Raw genomic sequence first — 18,328 nt, forward strand, 5'->3', positions numbered from 1 at the left:
GGGGGGCTTAACTAACTGGTCAAATTTACTCCAGGGTCTGATTAGCAATTAACAGACAAAAATCTCCCCTACACATAACTCTATTTGTAATCTATAACTTTTTATACATAAAATATGTGTACTGGCCATCAACAAGTTTAGGCTTGAAATTAGACAAAGTTTTTTTAACCATCAAAGGAGTGAAGTTCTGGAACAGCCTTTCAAGGGGAGCAGTGGGGGGGGGAGGGAAACCTAACTGGCTTCAAGACTGAGCTTGATAAGTTTATGGAGGGGATGGGATGATGACACTTCCTACAATGGCATGTCACCGATCTGCGACTGCTAGCAGCAAATATCTCCAATGGCTGGTGATGGGACACTCGATGGGGAGGGCTCTGTGTTACTACAGAGAATTCTTTCCCAAGTGTCTGGCTGCTGGGTCTTGCCCATATGCTCAGGGTCTAACTGATCACCATATTTGGGGTCGGGAAGGAATTTTCCCCCGGGTCAGATTGGCAGAGACCCTGGCGGGTTTTCACCTTCCTCTGCAGCATGGGGTCACTTGCAGGTTTAAACCAGTGTAAATGGTGGATTCTCTGTAACTTGAAGTCTCTAAATCATGATTTGAGGACTTCAGTAATAAAGCCAGAGATTAGGGGTCTATTACAGAAGTGTATGGGTGAGGTTCTGTGGCCTGCAATGTGCAGGAGGTCAGACTATATGATCATGGTGGTCCCTTCTGACCTTAAAGTCTATGAGCAAACAATATTTTCCCTATTTTACATTAGGTTCCATATTTTTAAATTGTCTACAGTAATGGCTTTAATATGTAATTATCCGCTGATTACTGGTATTTGGTATATTGTTAATCTTGGTACCTAGTTACTTACTGGAAGCAATATCAAAATCTTGAATTGATTAAAAAAAGAGATGAGTGATTTTTTTATAGTTGACAAATTAACAAATTCAAAATCAGTGGGCTACCTTATTTCCAAGAGAGATAAAAACACATCAGCAATCTCTAGTTATGGTGAAGAGAATAATGGCTGTTGCAGTATCAGGTATTACTTACTTACGTGGAATTTTCCCTGAAGATGCATACAGCACCCATTATTTAGAAGGTACAAAGATAATGATTTCTAAATCTTGTTTTTTATGTGTTTGCATATCTGTTTCTCTAATTTGCATGCCTGTTGTAAAACTGATTTTAATCAGTGGTACTTATTTGAATATTTATTTCTTCAAAATATCTTGTATGGTATCATCAGAAGAAATATAAGTATATATGTATGTTTATCTACTTATTATCATTACCATGGTATCTGAGCTTCTATGTAATCGGCTTACTATTTTACTAAATCGTGTTTCACAGTATTAAAAAATATTATCTAAATATGGCATGCAAAAATAAAATTTTGAATGGTTTAAATATCAGCATGTAACTTTTGCAAATGATAAAATATAATATTTCATCCCTCTCTAAGGCAGAATGCCACTGGGAATGAAATAAATTTATTAGTATTCACCTATCATGAATATTTTAGTGAAATTGGCTATTTATTGGTTAATTTGTGTCCTTGTTCCCAAGGTCTCCTCTACATATAGTTTTGCACTGATTTAATTAAATTGGCATAACCTCCTAGAGTGGACTCAGTTATATTAATATCATTGGATTTTTATATGTATTGATTGTTCTGATAATATTGTTAACAGCTCCACACTAGGGGGGTTACACCAATTTAACTAAAGTGAGTTTATAACGACTTGATTGGAGGGGATGTAAAAGTAGGGGGAAATAATTCTTCCACATATTATGTTTTTCATCTATTTCTCTTATTATAAATGAAGCATATTTCTCTTCTATTTTTGCAACAGATCTCTGTGTTAAAGTTTTGCGAGAAGACAGCATCTATCCAAGAGTATCCAAAATTGTTAAATGGTATGTACACAATTAAACAGCACATCATATTTCCTTTTTATACACATAGTGTTTATCATATATTTATTAAATAACATTTTCAACATTTTTCCACCTGTAGTCTCACTTTTCCTAGTGTTTTTGTACTTCTTTTACACAATTTTGTATTGCCCCCTTCTAAATTTGGTATATACACTATTTTAAACTAAATGACTTGCAAACAGTTTAATTTATTTTTTATAAAACAAGTTTATGGGAGAAAACAATCTTTAGCAAGGGCTTCAGATCAGGCTCACTGTTATTATTAGGAATGTGCTCCTTTTCATCTAAACATTTAAAACTATTTCCTTCTCCAGGATGAAAGGATGCTTTGAGGCATTAGAAAAAAAATATGTAAGTCAGTCTTAATTATAGCTGTGGGGTTTTTTTGGTGGTGGTGTTGGGCATGCTGGTGCTGAAAAGCTATTACAAATTTTTTAGTGTATACACACTCTGAAGTCTCAACCATAACTTCCAATGCACCAGGCAATGGCAGGGCATGAAGTGAGGTATAGTGACCAATTCCTGGGTGAAGACAGGCCCTTTTTTGCTACAGTAAAGTAGGTAAATCATATCCTCAGATCAGTGGAGAGTCCCATGTAGTGGAAGTGGTGGAAAATCTTTGGATGGGGCAAGATTCCAGAGAGAAAAGCAGAAGGTGCACATCCACTGTGTGGCAGAGAGCTAAATTCAGTTCTGTGAGGATCTGCACACCAGCACACCAGGAGAAGGTTGCGGTAGGGCCAGGGGGTATTATGGGAGGGTTCTGGACAGGGCTGGGTTTACTTCAGAACAATTCCTGCGTACCGCACCCTCACAGAACAGAGCAATTTGTCTGGTTCTTCTGCTGGCCAGTGTGCTGCTGCCCTGGATTTGAGATGTAGTGATTTTTTGTTAAATAATAATGAACACTTCATTATAAGAGGATTTTTCCACTTTAACAAATTCTCCAATAGGTCACCAGATGAAAAATTTGCTTTCTTCCCTAACTACTGCTCTATCCCCCACTCCTCTCTATTCAGAATGCCTTTAAGCTTTTGCAAAACATGCACCATGCCCAACAAATCAATAAATTAAAATTATCAAAGCAACAGTGTAAATAAATCAGAGATTGAGAAATTATGCACTTCAGTTAGAAAATAATCTGTTTATAAAAATCCCATTGCCTCCTTGCATTTACAGTAATATCATACATCATAATAATGGGCATGTAAGGGTTATTATTAAATTATTGTTCTTTATATCTACTTACATTTAAAAATTGTGTAGTTACCTTCAAAGTTGCATTTTCTTTTCTTTTTTTAATAGCTGCAAATGATGATTCTTGGAGTAAGTATGTATATAACATGCCGTAGACACACATATAATTTTATTTGTAACTTCCTTACTAATTACTGTTTTCTATAGTTTGTGCTTTTATTGTAAAAGTTTAACTTTGCTTTTTAATTTGGATCAGGAAACAACAGTCACAAATATTGCAGCTAGATGTTTCTCTTACTCTTCTAATTTCTCTAAATCCAGTTTCAACATATTAAACAAAAATATAGTTCATAAAACAACAGTTCACTTAGGTGAAAACCTGTAAAAGGAATCCACTTAAAATAATAGAAGTTTGAGGCAATATGTTTATGGGCCATAGCCCACGCCTGTTTATGAGCAAGGATCAGGTTCTATCTGTTTAACAGGTTTCTACGATATCAGAAAGATAGTGAGGAGAGACCTTGTTTGGTTATTGTTATGTAAGGACTCAAAGTATGGTTTTCACTTTCTCGATTACTGTTTTTTACTGCAAAATCTCTTAAAGAACTTGTCAAAGGGAAGTTTCAAATCCATACATTTGTATAATATATACTATTGCAGATAATTTTAATTACTACTTTTAGTTGATTATCCTGTTTTTTAATGTAACTAGGCATTACAGTAACAACAGGAATGGCATGAAATTAGAATGTGGAGGCTAGGAGGGGAAATGTCCACAATGTGAAAAAAATGTGAAAACCACTGTGCTTTAACAAATTTTCCATGATGTGGCTCTTTCTTGACATCAGATTTCCCCCCACCCCTCCCACTCGACTATGGCTGAAAAATAAATTGCTTTCAGCTTAATATAGTTATTTATGCAATGTATGAAATAAAAGTGAGAACCTGCTAGCACAATGTATTCGAGCCAATGATAATCACGTTATTGGCATGCTTTTATGTCCTCTAAGATGTGCCAATTAAAAAAGTCTATGTAGAGCTTTGTGCCATTGTCTTTGTGGGAGTAACCTATTAAGTTTTCCTGACCTCAGGTTAGAGGTTTTTCTACAAAGTGGAGGTTGGATCAAAGAATAGATGCTAATTTAAAGACGTGCTGTGCTGCCAGATCAGAATTTCTATGCTTGAAAGATTAGAGACACATGTACAAAGCACTTAGATTAATTAATTTATCAACCCAGTAGAGCTGCTGGAGACTCACAAAAGTATATGTATATATTTTATTGATTTTTATAGCAGTATCAACAAAATTATGATTACATATTAAAATTAAATAAAAATTAAGAACAAAAATGTGTTTTTGTCCTCCCCCGGGCCTTAAAATGCTGTATCTTCTTAATGTCCTGCAGGTACAGAAGGACGCAGCTAACCCAAATGTAAGGCTCTATGAATATATGAATCTATTCAAATAACAGTAAAACGATAGTGACGTGTTACTTACACTAAGAATACAAAACAAACAGATTATATTAGTGCTTACTAGTGTAGTTAAGATTGTAGTGGTGGGGGGAAAATACAGCGTCATCTAGTCCATCCACCTGCCAATGCAGGATTGTGCCCAGCAGTATATTTTTTAGATCTTTGGCCAGTAAATTTTTAAATGTCTCAAGTAACATAGCTTCAACCATTTACTTTGAAATATTCAGTGATCCTCATCAATTTGGTTATGCAACTAGTTTTATGGATCAAGAATTTGCTATGAAATAAAGTAATATTTTAACATTGATTTTTAAAAAGTCTAGACTGTAAAAAGTTATGTTCAACCAATTTAAAATTTTTAATGTTTTAAATTAGAAAAATAAACCTGTTGACTGCTGCTCAAGTTTTACATTACACTAAAGGTACCTTATAAGGATTAGCAAATGCTCCTTGATCATAACTAACACTACTATAAAGGAAACATGTCTCCCTTTTGTAATTAGTATATTTTGTATTTTTGTTCATATTTAGAACATGATAGAATCTTATCAATTTAAGTTCAGATATACATCGAAGGGACCACAAATGGATGTATTCAGGTGAATAGCTATAGAATTAATTCTATGAAAAACAAAAAATTAAAAAAGGAAAATAATATCTTAAGATGTGATTCACTGAATAATTAATCTGTGTTTTATTCAGCAGCATTTGTGCACACAAATTGAATGTATTTTTAAAGTGATTTGTAAGAAAGATTTGAGCACAAATGTTAGAATGATACCAATATTCCATACGGTTTACCTACAGCATACACTGTAAACTTATTTAGTTCTCCTTTCTAAAGTTATCGCAAGTGATACATGTTTTGATTTCACCAGTCCAAGGAAGACTGAAACACCTGACTTACTTCTTGCAAATAGTGATCTTCTGTATGATAAAATATGTATATGTATTCTAAAATGTTTTACTTTAACCTGTATATAAAGAATTTTAAATTTCAGATAAATCCTTACAACTCCTTACTTATTTTTCCTCTAGCAATAAGAAAACTAATTTAACAAATGATGCAACAGAAGACATAAAGAGGACCTGTCTTCTTCTAATTCATAACCTCTATTTTCTGATGGAAAATATCATTTCTCTTCCTAATGATGTCTCTCTCACTATGAAGCTATTTTATTATGCAGATGGCAAGTATTGGGATTTATTTGTAAAACTTTATTTAAACAAACAAAAAATCTGAATAGAATGGAACACATACATTTTACACAAAAAAGAGGAAAAAATAAAAAATAAAGTAAAATTAACATGACATGTACTAGTTATCACTTTGCCTATATCTTACATTGCTTTCTCCCACCTTTTGTCTCTTGTGTATTTATATTGTAAATACAGTACTTCCATGCAGGGACCAGCTCCATCTGTGTTTGCACAGTGCCAGCAGAAGGATACGCCAATTCCAGCTGTGGCCTCTTGGCACTACTGTATTACAAATAAATAATAAGTATGATATGAAAAGCAGAACTCTCTCTAATAAAATTAGTTTTAAATTTTCCTTGAGGTATCAGAGAGTGAGTCTTCAGGCATGGAAATGACCTTCAATTTTTATCATCATAGATCTTCATACTCCACATTTTGTCCTTAGTCACTTAACATGTACTTAAAGTAAACATCTGATCAGTCTCCATAATGCCACAATAAAATGACAACTAAATTGTAAATATTTGAAAACCATAGGTATTTTTTAAATACGTACCTGTTTTCTATTGGTGTTTGAAGGAATGAAGCACTCATGTTCATACAAATAGAATTACCCACATGTTTAGAAATGAGCCACTATTACTACTATTAATTAATAATAATGATGAAGGATTATTAGTGTAGTGCATTTATGAGCAAGAGGAATCTCTCAGGTGTGTGTTTGTTTTTAATAGTGACCCCTCCAGAATACCAGCCTCCTGGCTTTAAAGAGGGAGAGTCAGAGTTTATCTTATTCGAAGGCATTCCTGTGCATGTGAAGGTGGGAGGAATAGAAACATCTTTCCATATGTTAAAGCTGAAGATTATTAAAACGGAGGAGAGGATAGATTCAATGGATATACATGGTATCCTGAAAGAGTGTAGAGAAGATGCAGAGAGAGAAAACGAACAGGTATAAATACCTAGCAAAAATTAATGTTCCTTTTTATCATCACTATATTTCATGTATGCATACACAAAAATTATTAGGCAAAGAACCTTTTTCAAGGTGTGGCTGAGTACAATTTTTTCCAAGATCCTGGTTTCTTTAAATTTTTCTGAAATAAATAGAATTGCTAATGAAAAGCTGTTTTCTCTAGATCACTAGCAATAAATTTATAAACTTAATTATCAATTGATCTGTCATGGGATAATAACCGCAGAAAATATTACTACTGTTTTTCTATGTACACCTCTACCCCAATATAACGTGACCCGATATAACACGAATTCTGATATAACACGGTAAAGCAGTGCTCCGGGAGGGCGGGGCTGCGCACTCCAGCGGATCAAAGCAAGTTCAATATAACACGGTTTCACCTATAACGCGGTAAGATTTTTTGGCTCCCGAGGACAGCGTTCTATCGAGGTAGAGGTGTATTATTGTTAATAAAAAAAGACTATGCTTTCCAATGTAGCATAGTGTTTTAATGTGTATATTCTGGAAAGCAGCTAACAGAAGGCATGATCATCAATATGAAACAGTTTGATTTTCTTCACTGGATGCTGTGGTAGATATAGGGTTGCCAAGCATCTGGTTTTTGACCGGAACGGCGGTCAAAAAGGGAACCTTGTGCCACAGCTTCAGTCCGCACCGCTGACTGGGCTGTTGAAAGTCCAGTTGGTGGCGCAGCAGGGCTAAGGCAGGCTCCCTTCCTGCCCTGGCTCTGCGCAGCTCCCGGAAGTGACCGGCATGTCTGGTCCCTAAGTGCAGGGACGATCAGGGAAGCTCCGTGTGCTGACCCCGCCCCCTGCGCTGGCTCTGCAGCTCCCATTGGCTGGGTGCCGTGGCCAATGGGAGCTGCGGAGGCAGTGCCTGTGGGTGCAGGTAGTGCGCACTGTGCAGTCTCGCCTGGCCCCTGTGCCCTAGGAGCTGGATTTGCCGGCTGCTTCCAGGAGCAGCGCGGAGACAGGGCAGGCAGGCAGGGAGCCTGCCTTAGCCCCACTGTGCCACCGACCAGGAGCTGCCTGAGGTAAGCGCCACACAGCTGGACCCCGCACCCCGAACCCCCTGCCCCAGGTCGAAAATGCCTCCCTCACTCTAGCTCCCTCCCAGATTGCACACCCCCATCCATACCCCAACCCCATGCCTCAGGTAGAAATCCCCTCCTGTACCCAACGAACTCCCTCGCAGTGCCTGAACCCTCTCCGGCATACCAAACCCGAGCCCCCTCCCAGAGCACACACCCCATATCCCCTCCCAACACCCCAACCCCCTGCCCCAGCCCTGAGCCCCCTCCTGCACCCCACACCGCCAGCTGGAGCCCTCATCCCCTCCTGCAACCCAATCCCCTGCCCCAGCCCAGTGAAAGTGAGTGGGGGAGAGTGAACAACAGAGGGAGGGGGGCTGGAGTGGGTGGAGGCAGGGCCTCAGAGAAGGGGCGGGGCTGTGGGGCCAGGCAAGGGTGTTCTGTTTTGTGCAATTAGAAAGTTGGCAATCCTAGGTAAATATACAGTACACAACAGCTAGTACTGCACATCATAACTATAGGCCAGATTCCTATTTACATTAAATGGCCTTTACAGTACTCTGGCAGTATAAAGGTTTACCCCTACTTTGAGGCCTGTTCACACTGCCAGAGTAGCATGAAGAGGCCTTAATGTAAAAGAGATTATGGCCTTGAGTCTCCTAGAGGATTTTGTGTCCATTATATAAGTAGACTAGCCTGATATAAGCACAATGATGAGGGTAATATAAATAATTAGATACTGTATATAGAATTATTTACCTTAAAAGTTTAAACTACTTCATTGTTTTACCTTTAATGTCATTTTTCACCTGTACTTTTAATACAACATTTCTGCCTCATTACTTGTTACAAATACATTTCAATCCAATTACTAAATCTGCATAAAAAAAACTTTGATTATACCATTTGTGCCTTTTTTTTCTTTATGATGTATAAAGAAAACCAGAATTTTTTTTACACAGTTAAAAAAGGTTTGTTGTGTTTCTAACCTCAGAGATTTCAAGCCTTATCTGTTTTGTTGTTGGTGGAGGATTACTCAGAGGTCTCAACAAGCTTTCTCAGCTCTTAACTGAAGGGGCAGGGATGCTTAATTTAAATACACAGATTTTTTTTCCCCTCAAACATTTATAGGGTATTTGAGTTAAATAGGTATTAGCAAATATAAATAAAAAAACAGTTTTAAATTGCTTCCCCTCCCCCTTCAGCTAAATGGGTTTCATACTCTCAATATAGTGATGTCAGCTCCTGTTGAACTTCTTAGGATCATACCATGTATAATATGTTTCAAATTACAAGGTATGGTGATATCTGTTTTAATCCTGGTTCATGTCAAATATTGCATTTTAATAAAAGTCTATTTGTACTTGTTTCCTTTAAAGAGGCAGGACACTTTAGTAGAATACATTAATACAGGTAGGCTCCATGTTCTTTGTTTAGATCTAAATACATGTATTTACAATTTGCACAATGCATTTAAGTATTTATTAATTGTGTTTTTAATCTCTGTGCTACATTTGAATGTACAGGTCGAGATTTGTAATGGTGTTTATTTTACATTTGAAAAAAGCATTTCTTCTTTCTCGCCTGTTTTAAGATTACACTAGTTTTTAGCTGATATATAGATTTAAAGCCTGCTCTTGCTCCCTTTGAAGTCAATAAGAGTTTTGCTGTTTATTTCAATGGGAGCAGACTAGAACCATATGTAATTTTTGGCACCATTTATTTTACCTTTATGGCTGTGACAGATCATCATGTAAACATCATACACAGAAGCTACTGAAAATGTAAATCCATCATTACAACTGAGTCCTTGCTGGACACAGTTTTACCATATTTACAGTTTGAAATATAAGCTTGTGTCTTACTTTAATTTTTCATTGATTTTTATGTTTTCACATCAAATGATACAATTTGAATAAACGTGTAATGATGTCATTAGAAAAAAATATATTATATAGCAAATACTGCCCCTTTCACCAGTGGATGGAGCACCCATATGAAGGAGAAACAGTAGTGGTAGTGGTGTGAAGCAACAGGCCAAACTCATACACAGTTGCACAGAGTGCATTGTTAGAGAACGCCATGAGACTCTTCAGCACCAGTGGAGAAGTTGCATTAAGACCACTTTTTCCTATCTTTCTCCACTCAAAAATTCATGGCACCTGTATTCTGAATATTTTAATATATGTAGTCCAAAGGGAAGCACAATCTGAATATTAAACCAGGAAATCATAATTATGGTGTAATAAAGAACTGCTGTCTTGTTGATAATGAAGATGTCATTTTTAAATATAGAACAAAAAAGGATTATCTTAAAACTGATGCAGAATCAAAAATAAAGACCTATCAACCACTAGATCACCATCATATATCATTCCATTTGCCTGTTTAGAAAATTCCTGGTGAAGTCTTCTTGATTGAAAGGACTTGCTAAATTCAGTATTTATTTTTAATATCAGAGCATTTCACATATTAAAAAGAGGTCTTGTGTGTAGGGCATAGGGTTGGGAGTCAGGAGACTTGATTTCTGTTTCTCGCTCTGCGACAAATTTCATATGTGAGCTTAATCATTTTAGCTCTCTGTGTCTGAGTTTATCCACATGTAAAATGGGGATAATATACCTACCTACCTCACAGGACTAAGGGTACCAATACAAAAATAGTTTAAAAGTGCTGAAGTACTAGTGATGAGCATAATGTCCATGAATAGAAACACATACAAGTAATTTAAAAAAAACAACACTTCTAAATAGCAGAACTTAGTGTACAAAGTAGAATAAAATCTCACTGGGGTAAAAGATAAATGTATTTTTATAAATGTCTTTTTTAGAATATGAACCACCAGGATCTGAAGAGGAATTTGTTGATAAATACCACAAGGTATGTTCATAGTCTATTTAGAGCCAAATCCTGGCCCCATACAAGCCAAACCACAAACACTCTGTGTAATCAAACATGCTGTAAAGTACATAGTCATAATAGCAGTCATCCTGCTGCAAGAGAATGGGTTGTCAACATGGGGCTTGCGCCTTAGGCTGTAAGGTGTGGTTTGCTGCTACTTCCTAAAGGCCCAGTGTATGCATAGTAAGCAGTGCTGGCTTATACTTGATAGGGTACTTCTCACTAGACTGGACTTTAGGCCAAACCTGACTCTCGTCATTGAAACGTCACTCATTATGGGCATGCAATCATGGGGGGTTGTGTATATAAGCCTACAATTTTCCTGGCAAGCTTTCCCATGGCCATGTATATCAGAGGCCACTGGGAGGATTTGTGAGACTTGAGCTGTCATATAGTTTGACTGCCTGATCCCTCTCTTCCCTTGGGCACCAGCACAGAATTTAGCCTTTACTGTTTTCTAGTCATCGTGAAATCAGTTGTATAGTAAAAACTGAGCAGAATAATCCTATTTGTCTGATGTTTGCATTCTTTTGTAACTTAATTTCTATCACTGATGTTATATTATCAAGGCTTCTAACTGAGAGCATTGTGCCCTGAAGGGACACAGTGCAAGCTCCTGCAGGACTCTGGCTTGGCTGGATTTGCTGCAGGGAGCCACAGAAAGACACAGGGATCACTGGTGCTAAAGGACCAGTCTCAGGAGTCATGGAGGCCACGGGCCTGCCCTTCTGGAACTGTGTGGGTCCTTGGGTCCACTCCTGGCCTACTAAAGGGGTCACTCCCAGGAGACTGGTTACAGGCTGGGGCATCAACCATACCCCATGACTTCATGACACATGGGTAGAAATCCTTCCTAGAATCTCCTTAGTGCTCCCTTCTGCTCCAGCCCTGTCCCCAGCCCAGCTGCTGAGTTGTCAGAAGTCAGCCTTTTAGCTGCCTTCCACAGTTCCAGTACTTGGGCAATCTTCCCTCCGCTGGATCCAAGGCTTTTAGAGCCCTTTATGCCACCCTGGCCCTTTTTCTCAGTGTAAAGGGGCTGGAGTGGGAGCAAGGATCTAACCCTAAGACTATGTTAGCTTTTGTAGTAAAGTTTGTGTTGTCACTTTCAGTTCCAAATGTCCTGTATGCAGTACTGCCTCTCCCACAAGTTCAAAAATCATGGGTCAGACACCAAAAAAATCACAAGATCATCCCCAAAATAAGGACATTTAGAAAAAGGTTATGCTGTGGTTTTTGACTGCCTTTTGATTTTTGAACACAGCCTGTCCACCCACAAGGCGCTCCAGAGACTCTTCATCCCCTTCTCAAGCTTGGTGTGGCAGGGATGAAGAGAGGATGGGGGTAGAGCAGAGAACAGACTGATCTATTGTTCACAGCATGGAAGGAGGCCCAGAGAGCCAGGCCTCCCTGAGTTGCTGGGGTCTGTCTGCTCCGCACTCCCTCTTATAAGAGTGGTGTTGTCAGCTCCCTCTTCACTCCTCAAAAAGTTCTTGGTTGCTTCTTGTAATTGTTCTGATTGGAGGCTCTTCCTCAGAGGCTGAAAAGTGGACAAGGCAGCCAATCAGAGGGGATTTTCCCTCAGACTGGATTGAAATTCCCAAGCTTTTCCAGGCATGACTCCATCCCCAGTCAAAAATCACAACACTGTGAATGGAAGTAGATTATGCTGGTCTCCACAGATGTTTCTTAAAGATTTCATGAAGGAACCACTTTAACAACTGAGCACGGAAGTTGTACACAAAATTACCATTAAGAAATTACATGATTTTTGCATGTAACTTCTGTGCCTTTGAAAAATTACTTCTATAAATCATAAATCTTTCAAATGAATACATGCTTTTTGAATTTAAGCAAGTTAGGATAAGGTGGTAAAATTGAAGACAATTGAAATCAATGCACTTACCAAATCCCCTAAAGAGTGTTTTCTGCTGTTCCCATGTAGCAGTAAACTCCATGCCCTTCTGGAACCTCTCTCTCTCTGTGATGTATGCAAGCTTCGCTGCTGGGCAAAGCTGGAACCCTGCTGCCCCTCCTGTATTTGGGTCTCCCACATGGAAAAAACACTCACTCCTGCCATGTTGTGCTAAAAGCATATCTATTCTCTTGGGTTGTTATTTTAAATATATATAGAAAATTTCTTCATACTGTAAAATTTCAGGACTGGCTCCTGCAAAACTCAATCACGTAAGAACTCACTATGACTTCAGCAGGAGTATTTGAGAGAGAGTAAAGGTTGCAGGATTAAAGCTGCTTTCACTAGAGTTAATGGCAAAACTCCCTTTGATATAAAAGGAAGCAGACTTGGAACCATAGTCTGTAAAGTCAGCTGTCAGTCTCATTATTCTTAATGCTACTCTTTGCATGGGGCTGGACAAATAAAGTACTCATAAGTGCCGTGAATTCTGTTAACAACCAAACACAGAAGTCCTCACTCAGTGTTTGCTCAAACTCCCTTTGAAGTCAGTGAACATTTTCCAGGATTTAGCCCATGTTTAATCGCCACCAAAGTTTCTGGCCACCATAATAAGGAGTCCACTTATACAATATTGTAAACAATAAAAATTATGCTTCTGACAAAGGGCGACAAGCCAGTCAAACTACCATATGGATCCAGACTCTGGTCCCACAATCCCTTGGTCCAGCACTGTAGAAAGAGTGCTCAGCCCCTACAGACAGCGATTGCCTCAAGTGAACACTTTTGGCTGACACACACAGTGGCACTGATGGTATACAGCCATTTTCACTCAGAGGGAGGGTTGCTGCAACAAGGAGGAGTAAGGAAGTGGAGAATAAGAAGTCCTCCTGGAAATCTCCAGCCCCCTGGTCTATAGCCATAAAATAAGTGCCTACTCTTCCACAACTGAAGTCAGTGGCAAAACTCTGGTTGACTTCAGCGGGCGAAAGATTAGGCCCTCCGTTATCTTCTTCCATATTTCTTGGTGTTCATCTTATAACAGGCACCTGTCTAATCAATAGTTGCCACCATTTATTCAATCCTTTTATAAAAACCTGCATTTTTTCCTTTAAGGTCAAGGATGAAGCTACAAAAAAGAGGAAGATATCAAAGAAGAATAAATAAGGAATTTATGCATGTGCAAGTACTTCAAATTCAGTTAAGCCCACAAGAAATATTTTGGTTGCTTGAAATATACTGAAGAGATTTTTATTTTCAAACTGAAGAAGGAATTTAGTTCAAGCAGCTGTTTTTAAATCTTTTAAGTCTCCAATTCTAATATACTCAGACTGTTTTTAAAGGGGAAAAGTAATTTATTGTATTGAACATTTTATAAATAAAAGGTGTTATGAAAAAATAAATTTGTCCACAAAATACAATGATTGAACAGCTAGGCTTGGTGTTTTTCATTACTGAATTTTAAGTGCTTCCATTAATTTGACATTTGAAATCAGCTCAATACATTTTCATGGTGGTGTCCCAGAATCCAAGAATGATTCATTCCTCACATTGCCCCCACAGGTCAGACTCCGCCCTACAGATCTTAAAAGTTTCACAGTGGGGTTCCCTTTAATCCCTTAGATATATTGAACTTTTATTTACTTCTGTAAGACTATCTTGGTGTTGTACCTCCATCTAGCAGGAAGGGAAAGTGACCACCTGCAACAATGATGCTGCATAAGTTGGTTATTAAAGGGCATAAAAGATACAATCCAATTCCCTTTGAAGTCAACCAGAGTTGGACTGAGTAATTCATGATTAGAGAGCTGTGTCAGTCTCCTCTAGAGCTCCATGGAATTGGATGAGTGCCACAAGCACAAGGAGCATGCACTCTGATGCAGCTCTCCTAGTCAGGTTTTTGATATGCTAGAACATTGAAGGGACAATTCCTGAAAGATGGAGAGCATTTACCAATCCTACTTAAATCAAAGTGAGTTCTAGGTGCTCAGCACTTCTAAGGATTTATTCCTATGCAGTAATCAAAGCATCAGGACAGATATAACAAAGATGAACAGGAATAGCTTTAGCAAATCAGAATTCCAATAATTATTGATCAGATTTGCAGGACTCCAGCATTACAGCTGAGCTACTGAAGAAAAGTTACCAACTATCAATGATATCTTGCTGGGTTCTAGAGGCTTTCATGGATTATTATTAACTCTACATTATTACAATATCTAAAAAAAATTAAATCTTCCTGTGGTACGCACTGACATTTTAGTTTCTTGTTATACAAGTGATCTGGTAAGATACTCACAAATAAAGTAGATTTACCCCTTGTAGTGGTCCCTCAGGCGCAAGTTCAGAGGGAGGCCACTCTGTGTCGCTGCATCTGGCAAACAGTGTACGGCTCTGGCCCTCTGGGAGGCAGAGCACGGAACAGGCTTTTGCCTAGGCCTCCCGGCTAAGGCAGCCAGCAAACAAACAGTCCACAGGGCTCAGGTCCTCAGGCAGGGTGGAGCACCAAACAGTCTCTTGCCTGTCGTCTTAAATCAGGCAGATGGCAGATAAACGCAGGCCTCTTGGCCTAAGGTGGGGGGAGGTAGCCACCCCAGGGGTGGAGTGGCCACAGGGGTAGGGGGACCTGGGTCCACCCTGTAGTAACAGGAGGCCCTGAAACATAAACCCTTATCAGAGACCCAGTATGAGGCCTGAACTAAAGTAATGGTTAAGACTGCTAATATAAAGCAAAGTTAAGCTGTGTGCCAGAGGCAGGCCCTGCTCACAGAACCTGGCAAGGAAAGGGCTGATGCTGCAAAAAGAGACATACCTAAAAGGTACTGGACACCAGATATCAGAACATTTGCATACTTGTACATTCCACACAGATAACAAGGAACAAGCGGACCCATCCCAATGACAGGGCCAAAAGGTAATATGATGGATAGAGTTGTTTAGTTTGAACCAACATGTACAAGGTGAGAGGCGGTACCTTGCTACCTAATGGGGTTGTACCTTGCTGCGTAGAGGGGTTGCACCTCAGTACGTCAGGAGTGATGTGTAACTTGTTTGTACCTGTGTATAAGAATGCATCCCTGGAGCGGTGTCTTGGTCCGGCCTAGCGGGCAGTGGAAAGTCCCGCCACTGACTGAGCTGAGTCCATTGTCAGGGAGCACATAAGTACTAGCTAGCCACACCTCAGCAGCACCTTGGACTTCTATGCCGGGGAGCTGGAGACTGTGTTTCTCTTCGACAATAAACCTGGCCGACGTGCCTTCGTACCTTTAACTAGAGTCTGTGGTTATTGGGGTTTCTCTCAGGGTCTGCTGTGTCAGCTATCTGTGCAGAGCTGGGACAGTACACAGAGGGAACACACGCACGCAGCCGATTGATATCAACATTGAACAGAGCAGAGCACCACACCGGTAGCGTCTGACAACACACCCTACTCCACCAGGTCCCAGCCCAGGACCCTAACAGTGATGGTGTGTTCCGCCCCACTGGATCAGTGGGGATCCACCCAAAACACACCGATCGGGGTTCAGGCAACAACACAACAAAATTACAGTCTAGTGTCCCAGGGCACCTTCCTACTCATCCCTTGTGGTGTACCCGTGGCTTGGGGTCATCTTCCATCTCCATGGGGTACTCTGCTATTGGCAGTCCTGGGAGCTCTTCGGTGCCCTGGTCACCTGGCAGCTCAGGTAGGTCCTCAACGCAGCAGGGGTCCTCCTGAGGCTCCAACCCCAGCAGTGGGCAGGAGGTGTTTGTCTCCTCCCGCAGCTCCAGCCCAACTGAGCTGCAGAACCCGCCTTTTATACTTTCTGTCACACCCCTTTGCTTCTGATGGGAGGTGGGGCTGGGCTGGCTCCGCCCACCAGGGGAGTGTGGCGCTCCCTTGGGTTCAGAGGGAGGCCACTCTGCCTCAATATACTCCTGAGCAAACTGTTTTAGAGTTTTTTAAAAAACTCTGACTGTGCCTGTTGTCATACCTTGCCTGCATCCCAACTCCTACTTTCTCTCACATTCGGAAACTGTTTGCTTCTATGTCTCAGGGGTGTAAATATTTTCAGTGTGTTAAAAACACAATGGTCAGTTCTTGGTTAAGCATCTCAAGCTCCCCAACAAATTCACTGAGTATCATGTTGCTTATGCAAAAGTACAGTCAGTACTCAGGACTATTTAGATATTTCTATGTTTCATTAACCAAAATAAAATAGAGGTAAATAAGTTAGAAAAGTAAAATACTGATGAATATGACAGCATTACTATTTATTGAATTAATTTCAACACAAAGAGTTCAACATGGGCAAACGGATAACAACTCAAACAAACCAAAGTCTGATCACAAGTGGTAAATGTATCTAATTCCTTTCCATATTATTCTGGGAGGGTGTCTGCATACTAATGTGGTTCCTTTAATATGAGCCATTATTATATTCCAAGGCAGTTGTATTCCAATCCACAAATAGAAGGACCATTTGTAACAGTTCAACCAGAAGTAATTTTGAAGTCAGAAATTTAGAATTTAAATACTCATAATCCCATAACCACACAACAATTAGTCATAGCCAAATTGCTCTGACATATGCAAATATATTAATGTAACAATAACCCCAAATATGCGGAATGATTCCAAGCTGCTTCTGGTGTCTCTTGAAGCTCACCAGGAAGTATATTCACAATTACTTTGTAACAATCAACTACAGCCACCAGACCTGTCCTTGTTTTTCTTGTAGAAAGCTAAAGTAATGAAGGGTCCAAGGCAAACGATAGTTTACGCAATCTCGGCCTAAACCGCGTATGCAAAAAACGGACTAAGAACTTGTTATCTGCAATTCCAATCTTGCCTATAAACTTCATAGAAATTAGTGTTGTAATAAAAGCCCATAAAGCAAATTATCATAACAGTATCCACTTAAGGTCACTGCTAAGCTATATGCCTCAGAATGTTACTGTGTCAAATGTTACCTTGTAATAAGGTTAGTACCATTTCAAAAACTAGTGGCAAAGATTATCGCTCCCCTTTGGAAGAGCCTGGGATATTTCCCAAGTTTACAGCTGGGGAAGTCAGGTACAGGCCGGTAAAGTGACCTGTCTGAAGGTGTGCAAGAGAGCTGATGGCAGAGCTATGATTAGAACTTGGGAGTCCCTGTCTGCCAGCCCCATACTTTGCCCACTTGGGCTGTTCAATCTGAGCCCTGAAATTGGTAGGGCTCCTCATGACGTCTATGCCATGGACACACCTTCACCTCCAATGTGAGCAAGGGTTTGGTTTGCTATAGGGTGGCATTAGGTGCACTGGTGTAGGCAGAGCTCACAGTGACTGAACGAAAGTGATTTATGAAGCAGACGCTATTGGGAACTGGAACGCTCCAACTCTCCTAGGCTGCGTGAAGAAGGGCAGAAAGGCATTGAAGCTTGTAGCCCTGCTGTGAAAGGACCTAGGCTGAGCACATTAATATCAGCTGTGCATGACCTGGGCGGGAGGGTCTCAGGAAGAAGAGTAACACAGAAGCAGGATGAGCCGCAAAGACAGAGGACTTTTTGAACCAAGCAACCCAGCTGGTGAGCAAACTGACTGCTCTCCTTAGAGCAAAACTCATTTTGACCTATGGCAAAGTCTTCTACTGAAGGACAGCTTAGGGTCTGGGTACCAGACAATGCAGAACCATAGCACAAATTACCAACAAGGTGCAGGGCACCCTCCAC

General features: G+C 39.7%; 2 protein-coding genes across 2 annotated transcripts; both read left to right on the plus strand.

Annotated features, from left to right (window-relative positions):
* Positions 1 to 955: 955 nt before the first annotated feature.
* On the plus strand, positions 956 to 5,886 carry LOC117881907 (HORMA domain-containing protein 1-like). Its single transcript, XM_034779725.1, has 7 exons — positions 956 to 1,100; positions 1,855 to 1,918; positions 2,254 to 2,290; positions 3,245 to 3,265; positions 4,543 to 4,569; positions 5,144 to 5,211; positions 5,651 to 5,886. Exons 1-7 carry the CDS (start codon positions 1,007 to 1,009, stop codon positions 5,853 to 5,855), a joined length of 516 nt encoding a protein of 171 aa, XP_034635616.1. The 5' UTR covers positions 956 to 1,006; the 3' UTR covers positions 5,856 to 5,886.
* Positions 5,887 to 6,482: 596 nt separating this feature from the next.
* Positions 6,483 to 13,994, plus strand: LOC117881908 (HORMA domain-containing protein 1-like). Its single transcript, XM_034779726.1, has 4 exons — positions 6,483 to 6,764; positions 9,201 to 9,234; positions 10,652 to 10,701; positions 13,751 to 13,994. Exons 1-4 carry the CDS (start codon positions 6,504 to 6,506, stop codon positions 13,799 to 13,801), a joined length of 396 nt encoding a protein of 131 aa, XP_034635617.1. The 5' UTR covers positions 6,483 to 6,503; the 3' UTR covers positions 13,802 to 13,994.
* The last annotated feature ends 4,334 nt before the right edge of the window (positions 13,995 to 18,328 follow it).

This window comes from Trachemys scripta, chromosome 8 (genome assembly GCF_013100865.1).
Source record: "Trachemys scripta elegans isolate TJP31775 chromosome 8, CAS_Tse_1.0, whole genome shotgun sequence".
In the NCBI taxonomy this organism is placed as follows: Eukaryota; Metazoa; Chordata; order Testudines; family Emydidae; genus Trachemys; species Trachemys scripta.